Source organism: Salpingoeca rosetta (genome assembly GCF_000188695.1).
Source record: "Salpingoeca rosetta unplaced genomic scaffold supercont1.11, whole genome shotgun sequence".
In the NCBI taxonomy this organism is placed as follows: domain Eukaryota; class Choanoflagellata; order Craspedida; family Salpingoecidae; genus Salpingoeca; species Salpingoeca rosetta.
This window is the reverse complement of record NW_004754923.1, coordinates 179271-193978: the sequence shown is the minus strand read 5'-3', so window position 1 is coordinate 193978 and position 14708 is coordinate 179271. Positions and strand designations below refer to the sequence as shown.

The 14708-nt window shown below is 54.3% G+C and overlaps 3 protein-coding genes across 3 annotated transcripts; 1 reads left to right on the top strand and 2 right to left on the bottom strand.

The window, feature by feature from the left end:
• Window positions 1-93: 93 nt before the first annotated feature.
• Window positions 94-6188, bottom strand: PTSG_12207 (uncharacterized protein; the record flags this gene model as incomplete). Its single annotated transcript, XM_004993997.1, has 17 exons — window positions 5891-6188; window positions 5492-5623; window positions 5012-5134; window positions 4740-4799; window positions 4491-4571; window positions 4062-4166; window positions 3698-3862; window positions 3263-3427; window positions 2956-3067; window positions 2720-2770; window positions 2308-2476; window positions 1868-1991; window positions 1422-1538; window positions 1211-1288; window positions 759-934; window positions 437-585; window positions 94-227 (listed from the first exon to the last, which is right to left on the bottom strand). The coding sequence occupies exons 1-17, from the start codon at window positions 6110-6112 to the stop codon at window positions 94-96; spliced, it is 2163 nt and encodes a 720-aa protein (XP_004994054.1). The 5' UTR covers window positions 6113-6188.
• A 1248-nt stretch (window positions 6189-7436) lies between these two features.
• Window positions 7437-11727, top strand: PTSG_04731 (uncharacterized protein). Its single transcript, XM_004993996.1, has 13 exons — window positions 7437-7663; window positions 7820-7861; window positions 8057-8161; window positions 8319-8355; window positions 8573-8823; window positions 9009-9103; window positions 9328-9403; window positions 9705-9787; window positions 9989-10065; window positions 10259-10331; window positions 10530-10675; window positions 10967-11103; window positions 11350-11727. Exons 1-13 carry the CDS (start codon window positions 7525-7527, stop codon window positions 11487-11489), a joined length of 1401 nt encoding a protein of 466 aa, XP_004994053.1. The 5' UTR covers window positions 7437-7524; the 3' UTR covers window positions 11490-11727.
• Window positions 11663-14132, bottom strand: PTSG_04730 (tRNA (uracil-5-)-methyltransferase TRM9). Its single transcript, XM_004993995.1, has 4 exons — window positions 13889-14132; window positions 12641-13633; window positions 12259-12416; window positions 11663-12008 (listed from the first exon to the last, which is right to left on the bottom strand). Exons 1-4 carry the CDS (start codon window positions 14069-14071, stop codon window positions 11882-11884), a joined length of 1461 nt encoding a protein of 486 aa, XP_004994052.1. The 5' UTR covers window positions 14072-14132; the 3' UTR covers window positions 11663-11881.
• Between the last annotated feature and the right edge of the window lie 576 nt (window positions 14133-14708).

Below are 14708 nucleotides of genomic sequence, written 5' to 3'. Positions count from 1 at the left end.
ACACACACACACACACACACACACACACACACACACACACACACACACACACACACACACACACACACACACACACACACACACGCACAGTTTCTAGACGTCAGTTGCCGATGGTGATGACGGTGACGCTGTTGCGCCTGACTTGAGCAAGTTGAAGAGTTGGTCCATGTCGTTTGCTTTGATGGCAGCGCGACATGACGCAATCAGGTCTGTTCGAGCTTTGCCCACTGCAAATACGCACAGAAGGATGATGGACACACGCATGAGATCGTAGTAGAAGTAACCAGCAACCACACGACTCACTTTCAAATCACAAACAAACACGCCCGCACACACGTGCGCGCTCACACACACACATGCGCGCACACACACACGCACACACACACACACACACGCGCGCGCGCGCGCGCGCGCAAAGGCAATATGCACTACACACCGTAGAGGTCAGCGGTTCTGCTGATAAACTGATTGAGGGCCTTGAGCTGACGCACAAGCTCGTCGTAGTTGGAGTTGCGGATGTTGTACGCTTTGATGAGATCTCGATTCACGTCCCCCAGCTGCAGGTACGTTCCCCGCATCATCGCACTGAGATGGTGGCGGTGGCCGTCGTGGTGAAGAAAGCAAAGCACGTGAGTGGCGCGAGCGGCGAGAGTAGGAGCACCAAACGTGCGCGCGCACCTCGTGACAAACAGCATTCACTCAAAAAGCACACACATGCGCGCACACAGCAGCCGCACGACAGGAAATGTCAGGCGTACAAGTTGCCCATCATGCGATAGTCCTCAGCGCGGAGTAGAAGGCTCTTGGCCAGGTTGCTCTGGTCGGCAATCTCAACAGACAGCTTCTGGCGCGCGGCGTGCAGGTCTGATACGCTGCGAAGCGTGTCCTGCAGCTCTTCAAGTTGTGATGGAAACGTCGACTTGGCCGACTCCGCCTAACGTGCGTATGTTGCGTGTGTGTGTGTGTGTGTGTGTGTGTGTGTGTGTGTGTGTGTGTGTGTGTGTGTGTGTGTGTGTGTGTGTGTGTGTGTGTGTGTGTGTGTGTGTGTGTGTGTGTGTGTGTGTGTGTGTGATTGTATGAAGGCCAATGTGTGTGAGTAAGTGAGAGGTGGTTGGGCACAAACCAGTATCAGCCATGGAAGGACACCCACAACTGTTGTTAAGCCACCAACGCTGTTGGCACGAGTCATGTCTGCAGTCAACGCACGCACCGCCTTAAGTTTGACTTCGGACGTGAGGGATTGGAGGAGGATGGACGCGAGCTCGCCGCGATCCGCACCAATCACGAGCTGCACGGGGGATGTGTGTGTGTGTTTGGAGGGTTGAGTGTTTTCCGAAGAATATTCAGACGCAGCACACCCGAAATCGTCGACAACAGCAGCATCACCAGCACAGACAACAGCAGCACATGTCCCGACGGACGTTGTTGCCGTGTTGGACGAGGTAGATGGAGCCTGATGGGGAGGCGAACCCAATTGGTGGGACAAGGCCTGTCACGGGCGACGGAAGGAGAAAGTGCTTGTTCACCCACGCCACAACCTGCGCAAGACATGGTGTGGGTGTATGTGTGTGTGTGTGTGTATGTGTGTGTGTGTGTATGTGTGTGTGTGTGTGTGTGTGTGTGTGTGTGTGTGTGGTCGTGTTCATGAAAAGTTCGTGAGCGTGGGCTACGCTTTGGGCCCGTGTTTGCACAATGGGTAACGGTGTGAAGGAAAACGGATGATGCGCCAGCAACATGGGGCGTGACAGCATCTCACAAGCACGGCATCAAGGAAACGCCACAAACAACCACAAACACCCACACTTCAAACATGACACAGCCACATTCGACGATCACAAACAACCACTGCCTGCAACCATCGCAGGACCTTATCAGTCTGCGCTGCCTGGAGTGGAAAGGTGACGGCGCCCGTGGGTTCCGGTACATCTGCGCGGTGGAACGACGCAAACTTGGGCACATGCACACGCACCTCGCACACGCCAAGCTTTGTGCTGTTGCAACGATGCATGTCGATACGTAGCGTTGGGGTAAGGTGTGAAGGGATGGAAAGGGAAGGGATGACGGAGTGTAAGAAAGCATGCACCATGAAACCAGCAAATGTAAGCGAGTGTCAGACCCATTCAAGCACAAGAACAAAGCAGACAACACCTATGCACACAGACGAACATGCACACGCGCACGGATAAACGTACCCACAACCGCACGCTCACACGCACACAGATCGCACACACATGAAGAGTCATCACGCCCACAAAGACAAGAGCAGCTGTGTGTTGTTGGCTTGCTGGTGTTACTGCTTCTGCTTACGCTGTAGGCGGGCCGACAAGCACTTTGGCGTCAATGACAAACGCCTCCAGCCGCGGCGGCACGAGACTGATGGTGATGTCGGATTTTGCTGACTCAGCACAATGCATGACGTACGACTCGCCCTCAAAGAGGCCGTCAGCGAAGAGCACAACAGAGCGTATGGGCGCGCCTACAAACGTATGGTTGTGTGTGTGTGTGTGTGTGTGTATGTGTGTGTGTGTGTGTGTGTGAGTAGTGTGTGTGTGTGTGTGTGTGTGTGTGTGTGTGTGTGTGTGTGTGTGTGTGTGTGTGTGGTTGTGAGTGCGACATGTGTGTGAATACGAGAGGGTGGTCACAGTTCCCATGTGCATTCGGCAGGAACCGATGTGCACCTGCACAGTCCGCCCACTGCACTCCCTTCTCCCACTCGTACCGGACGAGGTGGCGATGGTGAGAATCACTTTGCCGTCCTCCGCCTTCAGCTCTGCGAAACAAAAAATAAAAATAAAAAAATTAAGCAGCACGGGGATGTGTGTGCTTGCCAATGTCACGTCTCACACACCCAAACAGTATCCTCTCTTGCACCAAATCGCACACATCTGCATATGTAAGCACACACAGACACACATACCCACGCATACCCACAGACACGCGTACACACGCGCACACCTGTGGTGATGTGTGTGGCCATGATCATGTGGTCCTGTTCTGACGGCTGCTGCTGCTTCCGCTTCGTTCCTGCCGTTTGCTGACTCAACGCTGAGAGGCGGTATTGCAGGTCCTGCAACATGGAGGAGAGGGTGTGGTGACAAAGCATGTGTGGGTGGTGGGTGACAAGATAAGATGGGGATTACAAGATGCGTGGTGGGCACAGGAGGCCATGTTAAGAAACACACCACAAGTAGCACCGCAACACACGTGCACACGCACGCAACACACGTGCACACGCACGCAACACACGTGCACGTGCGCGCACCTTCTTCTTCTGTTGGAGCAGCCTGAGGCGAGCGGACAAGTCCTCCTGTACGACAGGAGCGGCGGTGTGACGCTGATCGCGCTGCATCCCAATGGAGAAACCGCACACGCGCCCGTCAATGGACACCGCAATCAACGTCTCCTTGCCCTCCATGCGGTAGTCAGCCTGGCCAAAACAAAAAAGGGGGAGGGTGACGTTGTTTGGAGGATTGTGCGTGTGCGTGTGCGTGTGCGTGTGCGTGTGCGTGTGTATGTGTGTATGTGTGTATGTGTGTGTGTGTGTGTGCGTGTGCGTGCGCGTGTGTGTATGTGTGCGTGTGTGTGTGTCTGCGGGATGAGGAGAGGCAGCAACGTCGAGTGTATTCGAACAGTGCAACGTGCACATGGCAGGCATGCAGCGTGCAACAGACACAGCACACGCTGCTGCACGGCTCACCACGGCCAGGCCGGCAATTGCAGCCTTCATCGACTGTGAGGTGATGATATCACCGGTCTTTGGATTGAACACATCCACACGTCCATCTGCCCATCCAACAGCAAGCTCGGGCACACCGTCAAAGTTGATGTCATACGCAGCGAGCGCCGTCGCCTGGTGTTTTGTCTGCCAACACGCGCATGTGTGGCGTATGTGGTGTGTGTGTGTGTGTGTGTGTGTGTGTGTGTGTGTGTGTGTGTGTGTGTGTGTGTGTGTGTGTGTGTGTGTGAATGCGTGGACATGTGCGCATCGCACAGAAACACACAACACGGCATACAGAAGCAAGCACACGCGCACTCAACAGCACGTGCAACACATGACATACCTTGTGTGACCAAAGGAGTGTGGACGACTGGAAAACGCCCACAGTTCCGTTTGCGAGTGAGAACGCAAAGCGCTGCCCGGACAAACGAATGAGCTGTGTAATGGCCTGCGCAAGCAAATGCGTGCAAGCACACGAGATGGGCATGGGTTGTGTGGTGATGTAAACATTTGACTTGCGTGAGATCCGCGCGTGTGGCAGCAGTGTGAAACACAGAATCTCAACAGCGTGCAAGGCACTTCCATAAGGACAGCGAAACCCCACAGCAAACCACGCAAACACATGTGAACGTGCGCATATGTGTGTGTGTGTGAGTGTTCGTGTGTGTGTGTGTGTGTGAGTGTTCGTGTGTGTGTGTGTGTGTGTGCGTGTGTGTGTGTGTGTGTGTGTGTGTGTGTGTGTGTGTGTGTGTGTGTGTGTTTGACACCGTACGTCGCGCTCTGAAATCTCCACGAGGAGCTCTGCATCCGCGTTGAAGGAGCGAATATCAAAGTCCTCAGAGCCAACAACAAGCTGCAACAACCTCGGGTGAGAATGGTGGTGATGATGGTGGTGACGGCGATGATGTTGGTGTAGATGTAGAGCGGAGGGGGGTTTATGTAGGAAGGGATATAAGACGTACAAACAGAACGACACACTTTCTCCGTGCTGGGCACACACTCACACGCACGGTAAACGTACCTCTGCGTCGCCAGTGGTGAATGGCCCAACGGCCATGGCCGTCACATCATCTCCCGTCACCTACGTTCGTGTGCGCGAGCATGCACGAATACGTGTGTGTGTGTGTGTGTGTGTGTGTGTGTGTGTGTGTGTGTGTGTGAACACTTTCGCGTGTGTGTGCTTGAGACATGCAAATGCACGCTGTCACGATTGATAGCTGCGTGCGTGTGTCGAGCTCACGAGTCATTAGATACGTGCACGAGAACACATGCAGGTAAAGGGCCTTATCTCACCGTCCAGAACTGATCGTTGCCATCTGCGTCATAGCCGTAGATGGAGCATGTCCCGCCAATAAACACGAGTGGATCGCTGTCCTTCAGTTTCCCAATGCACAGGGCCGAGCACCCATCTGCGGCCTGGGCAACGTGCAATGCGATGAACACGTGTTACTACTGTCAGAGCCGCGAAACTCCAATGAAGATGCACGTGCACTGGGCGCGAGGGAGTATGTCCCATTCATGTGCATGGAGGTGCGCACAGACGATTACAGCAACCGCCAGAAGCATCATGCCATGCACAGCACATGCTGCATACTGCGTGCGTCAAGCGCGCGCCATCGCACGAATAGCGCACACTACACTCCACACACATACATACATACACAACACACAACCACACAACCACACAACCACACAACCACACACACATACACACAAACATGCACACGAACACAAGGACGCGAGCGCAACGAACATGACGATGCTCTGCCACACCTCAACGGAGAACTTGTCGCAGTTGTTGACAACGTCGTAGGCAGTCAGGTTATCCGAAGACCCCACGAACACAAGATCAGGTTGCTGTGATGCGCCGCTCGCTTCCAGCGATCCACAGCACAGTCGGGTCACCTTGGTGGTTTGAGGGGGGATCGTGTCATGCAAAACACGGAGAGGGATGATGCAAACGGCGAATTGGGGGTTGTGTGTGTGTGTGTGTGTGTGTGTGTGTGTGTGCGTGTGTGTGTGTGTGTGTGTGTGTGTGTATGTGTGTAATGTAACACAACAACACCACACACTGACCACACACCAACCACACACTGATGCACAACAACAACAACAACAACAACAGCAGCAGCAGCAGCAACAGCAGCAGCATCGACAGCAACAGCCACACACCTCTCTGTTGAATCTGAGCACACTGATGTCTGAGCGTTTCTTGGAATGTTGGACATCTCCCTTGGCGTGATGTGGGCTGTGAACCACCACTTTCCCACCCGGTGCCGCACACACAAGGCACGGGTGCACGCCGTCCAGCCTTCCCACGGCAACACAACCCGGCTGCACGTCAAAGCCGAGCTTCAGCGTGAACGCCGTTGACAGTTGCGAGGGGGCGCTCATCTCTTCCCTCCTGTTTCCGTTGCTGTCCAAAATGTGCAATTTCCACTAAACTCTCTGTTTGTTTTGATGTCCGCCGTGCGTGCAGGCAGCGCTAATGATGAACGAAGAAGCTGAAGGGTGGTCCTGTCTTCTTGTTCAGTGACAGTCTGACTGTGACGCTGAGACAGCATCTAGAGACATGAGTTCCCTTCCTAGCTGAGTAGCTTCCTGCTTTTCCCTTTTCCCCGTTTTCCCGTGATCGTTGTGATCGTTCTTTGTGATCCTTATGACTATGATCAGGAGGCCGTCTAGGCCGTCTAATGTCACGGGCTCACGTCACTTGTCTCTTAGGTGTAATGTGAACAAACACAGTTGCCTTGCACAGTTGCACAGCCCCGACAAGGACAAGGCAGCGTTCGTTCACTCAGACTCTTTGACTCTTGTCTTGCAGCTTCTAGAGCTTGTGCTTTTCAGGCGAGCGAAAAAGGCCATGGAGGGAGAAGGTAGGGAGGGAGAGCATGCGGAAGAAGACAGAAGAACAAAAAGCTGTGGGGATGAAGCGGCTATCAACCCGAGGCGGGGAGCGTGCTCTTGCCCTCTTGTGTTCCTAACCTATAATGGCATCTCGCCCTGCCCTTTCTACCTTCGTGTTCTTGCCTATGACAGCTGCCAACGACAGAAGACAGAAGGCGTGATGATAGGGCATACGAAGGAGCAGTGTCCTCAGTTGTTCGTTCCTCTGCATGTCTTGATTGCTGCAGTACTGCAGCCGCAGAGATTAAGATTGATGTCTTGATGTCCTTGTCCAGTGACATGCAAACAAGCAACCTTGCCGCCCTGCTGCTCCATAGATCTTGGGTTGGGTTAATATGGCTGCGGTGGGATGGATTGCACACACGCACCGGACATCAATGTACAGCATATAACAGAAGAACACAGTGAGTGAGTCACGAGAACTTTTAGAGATCCATCGCTTCAGCACTTCAGCACTTCGCCCTCTCCTTCCCCTTTCTCTTTCTGACCCTTGTTCTTTTTTTTTCTTTCCCGCTTCAGCGCTTCCCTTCTCTTGCTCTTTCTTTACCTTTCTTCTAGTTTCTTTCCTTTCTTCATGTCACTCTGCTCCCTTCATTCCACGTCACATCATGTACACGTCAGCGTGCCTGCTGATGATGCCAGTTCTCTCCTCAGTCTCCTCACATCATCACATCATCATTTCAAGACGTCATCCCAAAGCAAACCCAAAATAAGCAAAATAGCCAAAGTTCTAAAGTTGTTGAAGGCTGGACGATGCGTCATCATCATCATCGTCATCGTGGAATTGCGCCATCAAAGAAAGACGGTGCAAGCCATTCATTTTCCAACACAAACACAAACAGCAGCAAGCAAGTGAACAACGAAGCGTGATCTCAGCGACAGCGATCACAACAACAAGGATGGATAAGAACAACAAGGGCGCACAGGAGACGTCGACGGAGGTGCTCGATGATGAGGTGGTCAGGGCCGTGTTTGACGGCAACGACGCAGTCCTCAGCAAACTCACAAAGAAGCAGCTCAACACAAAGGACAAGCACGGTGTGTGACATGATGTGTGTTTGGTGCGTGGTGTGTGTGTGTGGTGTGTGCCTGAGTCTGTGTGTGTGTTCCCTTGCAGCAAGAAGACACGGCGTCGTTGGACACCGCAGCAAGACCTCACCACATCACACTATGACGTGGCATATGTGTTCACAGGCAATACGCCATTGATGCTGGCTGTCGTCCTCGAGAAAGAAGGTGTGTGTGTGTATGTGTGCGTGCGTGCGTGCGTGCATGTGTGCGTGTGTATGCGTGTTTGGATGTGTGTGCGTGTGTGTGCGTGTGCGCGTCTGTCTGTGAATACGGTGCTCGAGCACACGGCTTTATTTCCCCCTCTCCCTCTCCTTCCCAATTGCGTGATTCCATACTCAAACCTGCGCTTCAATACACCAGATCTGGCCCTGCAGTTGCTGTCTCGCGGAGCAGACCTGCGAAAGACAAACACATGCGGCTGGGACGTCCTGGCGGAGGCCGTCTGCCTCGGCTTTTCCAAACTGAGTGCGTTGAGCTGCACCATTGTTGTAAGAAATGCCTTGTGTGTGTGTGCGTGAGTGTGTGGCTGGTTCATGCCGTCTCATGTCACGTTTTAAGCCTCGCTCACTTTGCTCATGCATGTGCACAAACAAACAATCTCCCCACATACACTCCATCCTAGTCAAAGCCATCGTCATGGCGGATCAGAAGCAAACAAGGTGAGCATGTGCACACACATATACACACTCATGTTGTTCAAGCGTGATCAGAAGGATGGCTGCTCTCATCCCTTGTGGACACTGACAAACACATCGCGTACGTTCACGCACCCACATCACACACACACACACACACACACACACACACACACATACACACACACACACACACACACACACGCACACTCTCACTTCGCATTCACACATCGTTTCGCAGTGAGGACATGACCAAACACAAAGACAAGCTGCACGCCATGTGCAGCGAGATGAAGGACTTCTACCTCGAGATTGAGTGGGAGTTCCACAGCTGGGTGCCGCTGGTCAGCAGGCTGCTGCCACATGATGTGCTTCGCATCTGGAAGCGTGACCACGTCGTTCGTGTGGACAGTGAGCTCATCGACATTGCCGACGGTGGCATGACCAAAGAGCAGCTCACCACGCTCATCCAAATCCCCACCTCCGCAGATGGTGCGTGTTGTACGTGTGTGTGCCTGTGTGTACATGCATGTGTGTGTACATGCGTGTACCCGTGTGAGCACTCAGTGTGTTTGTGTGTATACATGCGTGTACCCGTGTGAGCACTCAGACACCCACACGCCCACACTCTCCCAATAACCGCTTGCTCCCGTCTCCAACCATGCGCGTCCCTGCAGACAAGCTTGTGATGTTTCGGCTGGACCACGAGCACAAAGTGTACACGAAGCACCTCGCCCTCCCCACAGACCAGGAGCCGGGCACCGAGAAGGACGTCAGTTGTTCTGGTCGCTTTGCTGATGGAATGCGATGCACGTGTGCGTGTGTGTATGTGTCTGCCTGTGCGTGTCTTATGCATTGCATGGCATGAATAAGGCGTGGTTGCGTGCACATGGGTCGAGCAAACCGCGTGTGTGTGTGTTTTTTTTGTTCTGTGTGTGTGTGCATGCGTGTGTGGTATGACACATCCAGCTCACGTGTGCGTGTGTTGATATTTAGGCGGACGATGAGGCAGATGCTGATTTGAAGCACGCTGTTGCACTCAGCACCCCGCTTGTCGACATCGATATCATCGGTGGGGTGGCTTCGCATGCGTGTGTGGGCAACTGTGTACTGCACGTGTGCATGATGTGTGTTCATGTGTGTTGATGCACATGTTGCGTTCTTGTCTCCACGTGCGTGTCTTCGTCTTGCCTACTGGTGACCCTTCCTCAACGTCTGCCCGTTTGCCCGTATGGGACGCAACGCCGCGGCCGACCCACTCACAACTCCAACCCCGACTTACACACGCACACACACACGCGCACACACGCACACACGCACACACACACGCACACACACACACACACACACGCACACACACACATGCCCTGCAGCCCGCAACAGCGCCGTGACGCACGCCATGACAGGCATCTTTGGATTTGGTTCTCCCCGCGTCGAAGCCATTGGCGATTACCAGGTAGTACCTTGCAGTTGTAACGAAACTTTCGTGCTTCGTTTGCGTGTACATGCGTGTGCGTGTGTATGTGTGTGTGTGTGTGCGTATGTGTGTGTGTTGCCTGAGTGTGGGTTCGCTTTTACCTGCCGTTTGGCTGCAATCAACGTGTCTTCCACCGCGTTGCCCAACTCATCGTCTTCGTGTGCGTTTTGATTGCCGCAGTGCGACGTGTACTCCCTCTCCAATGTGCAGTTCAAGAGCCGCAAGCGCAAGGAGCACCTGTCCCCGCAGCTCAAATCGTACGTGTGCACAACATCGTGGAATATCGTGAATCTCCCAGCCTGCGCGCGCGTGCATGCGCGTTTGCATGTGCGTGTACGTGTGCGTGTGTGTGCCGTGTGCCGTGTGCGTATGTGTGTGTGCCGTTTGCAGTGTGTTGCTCACAATCTCACGTGCATTTCCCCATACGTGTGTGTGTGTGTGCACTGGCAGGTGGCACCAGGAGATGAAGCGGGAGTTTCAGTCGGGCGAATTTGATCTGCAGGCTCTCATGGAGAAGCGTCCGGTAAGCAACGGCTCGAAACACCGCTGCTCACCACACTTGGTCCCATCACACACAACACTGACACACACACACACACACACACACACATAGACGGACAAACAAACACACACACACACATCACATCACATTATCCCTTACACTGCTTTGGTTCACTGTGATCCAACATGTTCCTTCACGTGTTCTACATGCCCATTTCAGCCTCCATTGGAGACGGCACGAAAACGCGAGCGGCGACGCATTTCGCACAAGGAGTACTCCTCCATGGACGAAGAGTCGTTTAAGGACTGGCTGTCCAGCCCCTACCAGGAGCAAACAAAGACCAAGAACTTCACCAGCACACTCTGGTACGTGCATGTGTGCGTGTGTGTAATTGTGTGTGTGTGTGTGCACTCATTGTGTTTGCTCGCCCACACTTGGTTTACAACATGACTACAACCCACAGTCGCCCCCTTCACACAAACGTTCACCATATTTCCCGTTCTCACATCACCACCACACCTCCCGTTCTCACATCAACACCACACACACACACATACACACACACATACACACACACACACACACATACACACACGCACACGCACGCACACGCACACTTGTACACGCGCGCGCCACGCCCGGCCGCCCCTTCGCAGGATGTCGCCTGAGTTTCCGCTGACGATTGAGCGAATTGTTGCGCTGCTGTCACCGTTTGAAGAGCACAGTGACGTCATCAAAACTCTTGTCAAGTTTCTGCAGAACAAACTCCCGCCCGGTTTCCCCGTCAAGCTTGGTGTGTGCATGTGTGCCATGTGCATTGTGTTGCGTGTGTGCGGATGCAGTGCGTTTGCGTGTTGCGTGCGTGCGTGTCCGTGTGTGGACACATCTGTGTGAGTATTGTGCCTGCGCAGTGTACTTGTTTCGGCATCATGTGGCACGCTTGCGAACGCGTGTTCACACCAGCTAGCAACCAACCACCTCAACCACTGTCACTTTAACTCACCGCCGCCTGCATCTCCACCTGCTTTGGGCACGACAGACATTCCTGTTGCACCGACGGTGAGTGCACGGATCGTGTTCAAGGCGTTTTCGTTTGATCCAATTGCGGAAAGCGTCACAGCCATCCCCAACGACTACAAAGAACTGCACCACGAGTGCCCGCGAAAGTGCGACATCTGAAGGCGTGACATATGCAGGCAGCAAGGTTTGACACAACTCTCCAAGCCCCTCCCTCTCGAGCCATCCGTGACCTACTCCCACGACGACCACCACCTGCACCCGCTGGCACTCGCTCTACAGGAGACATGTGCTTAGTGGTATGGCTGTTTGAGTGTGCTGTCACCAACACGTTATCGCGTTTACATTTATCGTACCACAAGCTTTCGGTTGACTGTTTTCTCTCCGTTTTGTTACTTCTTGGTTGTATACAGCACCAGCAGCAACGGCATAAACAAACGTTGATACAAAGAAGTTGGTCACAAGGTAAAAGTATAGCATTACTGACAGACACACATCACAAACACAGACACACAGTCCACACAAGCACACACATGCACACACAAGCACACGCTTTATGACTCGAGCGGTTTCCTTGCGCGAATGCACCAATTTGAAGTGTCGTAATAGCTGTCCTCAACGTGCAGTCCTGCCGATGTCGCCAAGGCATCAAGCTCCCCTTGCCTGAACACGTGGCAATACCTGCGGCAGCGGCAAATAAGAACATAGTATGCACGTGCGTGTGTGTGTGTACATGTGAGGCAGCTACTTGGGGAGTGTGCGTGTCGTGCAACACACACAGACACACAGACACACACACACACACACGCACACACGCACACACGCACACACGCACACACGCACACACACACGCACACACACACGCACACACACACACACACACGCACACACACACACACGCACACACACACCGCTACTCACTCCAGCCCACCTGTGGTAGACCGGGACAGCGTCTTCTGGGGTTGAGATTGGGTGTGCGCGGCGGGTGCGTGCAAGCTGCTGCTCTGCTGGGATTTCCTCTTCCTCGCCCTTGTGCTGCCACGGCACAAACACATCCTGGGATGGAAACTCCCGCCGTGACTCTGCACCCTTCGAACAAGAAGGGGGCGGGACAGAGGGGAGTAAGGCGGGGGAGGGGGGGGGGACAAACATGATCATGGTGGTCGCGATGAGGAGCGTGTATGTCAGCATGAGCTCCGATGCGATCCAACACACACGCACACACGACACAACACCCGCACACACGACACAAGACACACACACACACACACACACAACATACACCAGACCACTCCAGGAACACGTTGCCTCACCTGCTCGAGTGCCCATGCCTGGACGAGCACGGAGCCACCGGGCACAAGAAGTGCTGCCATCTCGCACATTGCGCGCTTGCGGCGGGCGGGCGTTGAAAAGTGGTGCAGAACTGCAACAGAGAGCACAGCATCGAAGCAGCCCGTCTTGTATGCCAGCGTCATGTTGTCGCAGATGCTGACCTCGTGGCCCTGGCGCGCGCAAAGGTCACAGAGGTTCACGCTACGGTCACTGCCAAGCATGACAATGTCCTTGCGCAAGCCCATGTACTTGCCGTTGCCGCAACCAACATCAGCAACCAGGCTCCCAGGCGGCAGCGACGCCAGAAACTCAGCAACTTTTGGCCATGGCTTGTGTCGCGTCTTGTCCCAGTGCACAGCGATGGTGTCGTACAAATTCACCACGTGCTCCTGCTCCAACGCAGGCGTGCGCGCCGCATTCTCGCTCCCATCTGCTGCCTTCCTTTCTTCTCGCTGCTGCTGCTGCTCTTGTTGTTGTTGTTGTTGTTGTTGTTGTTGTTGCTGCTGCTCGTTATCGTGCCTGCGCACCTGCCGACCACCATCACCATTGTCACCATCACCATTCTTCCTCACACCCACCGCGTGGTCATCCTCTTTTCCCTCTCCCCTATAATAGTCCTTCCCCATCTCCTGCTGGTGTGCGGATATGCGGGCGAGCGCGGCCGGGTCCACGGGCAACACCGCCGTCAGCTGCTTCTGCCGTTCCCGCGTGCGTCGTGCAACCACGCTGCCTGGGATGTGTTTGTCATCCACGCGGCGAAGCGTCACCAGCACGCGCCGCTCCGCGTTTGCGCTGATCGCCACCTTGCAGCAGTCGTGTCTGCGGTGGTGCCAGCGAGCTACGTGCCCGTGTGGCAGGTCCATGTGCGCGCTGGCGTTGGCAAACTCGCCGGGTCCACACGGTCGCATCGCGCCGCCGCCGCAGGCGAAGTTCAGCGTACCGCCCACACTCAGCACATGCACGGGGTCAGCAATCTGACGCAGGTGGTTGACCGGGATGGGGGGGGGGGGATGTTGAGAAGGGTGAGAAGGATGAGAAGAGAGCTGGAGACACACATAGCGTTCGTACGCGCACACAAATCACAAGGGGGTCACAGAAACAAATCCTACTCAGTTTACACACACAGACGCACGCACACACACACACACACAGACACACACAGACACACACACAGACACACACACAGACTCACACAAAACAAATAAACAAATTCCACACAGTTCACTTACGCCTTGTGGCTCAGCGCGGGGAGGGAGCCAGGCAAAAGGTCCCAGCACCTCGATGAGGATAGAGTTGGCCTTGAAGTGATTGGCGAGCTCCAGCAGGCCATGAGGGATCTCCATCACCTCTTGGCCAGATATACGTCCACCCCGACACGAGATGCCCAATGCCAGACTAAACTCTGTGCCCATGATGACGGGTTGCTGTTGTTGCTGTTGTTGCTGCTGCTGTTGCTGCTGCTGCTGTTGTTGTTGTTGCTGCTGCTGCTGTTGTTGTTGTTGTTGCTGCTGCTGCTGCTGCTGCTGCTGTTGATGATCTACTGGGGCTGAGGGTTCTTCACCTGTTCCTGCTTGTTTGCTCTGCGTGTCTTGCCTCTGCTTCTTCTTCTTGCTCCTTGTCTTCGTTGAGTCGGTCGCCTTGCGTGAAGCGGCGCCAGCCTTGAACGTGGAGCCGGGCAGCTCCTCCTTCCTGGCGATGAGTGACTGCAGTTAATGGGACCGTGGGAGGACATGAGCGCTTGGGGAGGAACAGCAGTATGGGTATGGGCACACGCGGCTGTCCGAACATGCGGCGCACACAGACAGATATGCAGGCAGACAGAGAAGCAGACAGAGAGACAGATAGAGAGGCAGGCAGACAGAGAAGCAGACAGAGAGGCGGACAAATGGACAGACATCAACATACATACACACAGACACAGACACAGACAAAGACACAGACACAGACACAGACACAGACACAGACACAGACACAGACACACACACACACACACAGACACACAGACACACACACACACACACACACACACACACACACACACACACAACA

Excerpts from the sequence above, each read along its gene's own strand:
- PTSG_04730 (XM_004993995.1), bottom strand. The coding sequence starts at position 14,071 with ATGGGCACAGAGTTTAGTCTGGCATTGGGCATCTCGTGTCGGGGTGGA. Across the intron at positions 13,634-13,888 it reads CCCGCGCTGAGCCACAAGGC|ATTGCTGACCCCGTGCATGT; the intron begins GTAAGTGAACTG and ends CACCTGCGTCAG. Across the intron at positions 12,417-12,640 it reads AGGCATGGGCACTCGAGCAG|GGTGCAGAGTCACGGCGGGA; the intron begins GTGAGGCAACGT and ends TCTTGTTCGAAG.
- PTSG_04731 (XM_004993996.1), top strand. The coding sequence starts at position 7,525 with ATGGATAAGAACAACAAGGGCGCACAGGAGACGTCGACGGAGGTGCTC. Across the intron at positions 7,862-8,056 it reads TGTCGTCCTCGAGAAAGAAG|ATCTGGCCCTGCAGTTGCTG; the intron begins GTGTGTGTGTGT and ends TCAATACACCAG. Across the intron at positions 10,676-10,966 it reads AACTTCACCAGCACACTCTG|GATGTCGCCTGAGTTTCCGC; the intron begins GTACGTGCATGT and ends GCCCCTTCGCAG.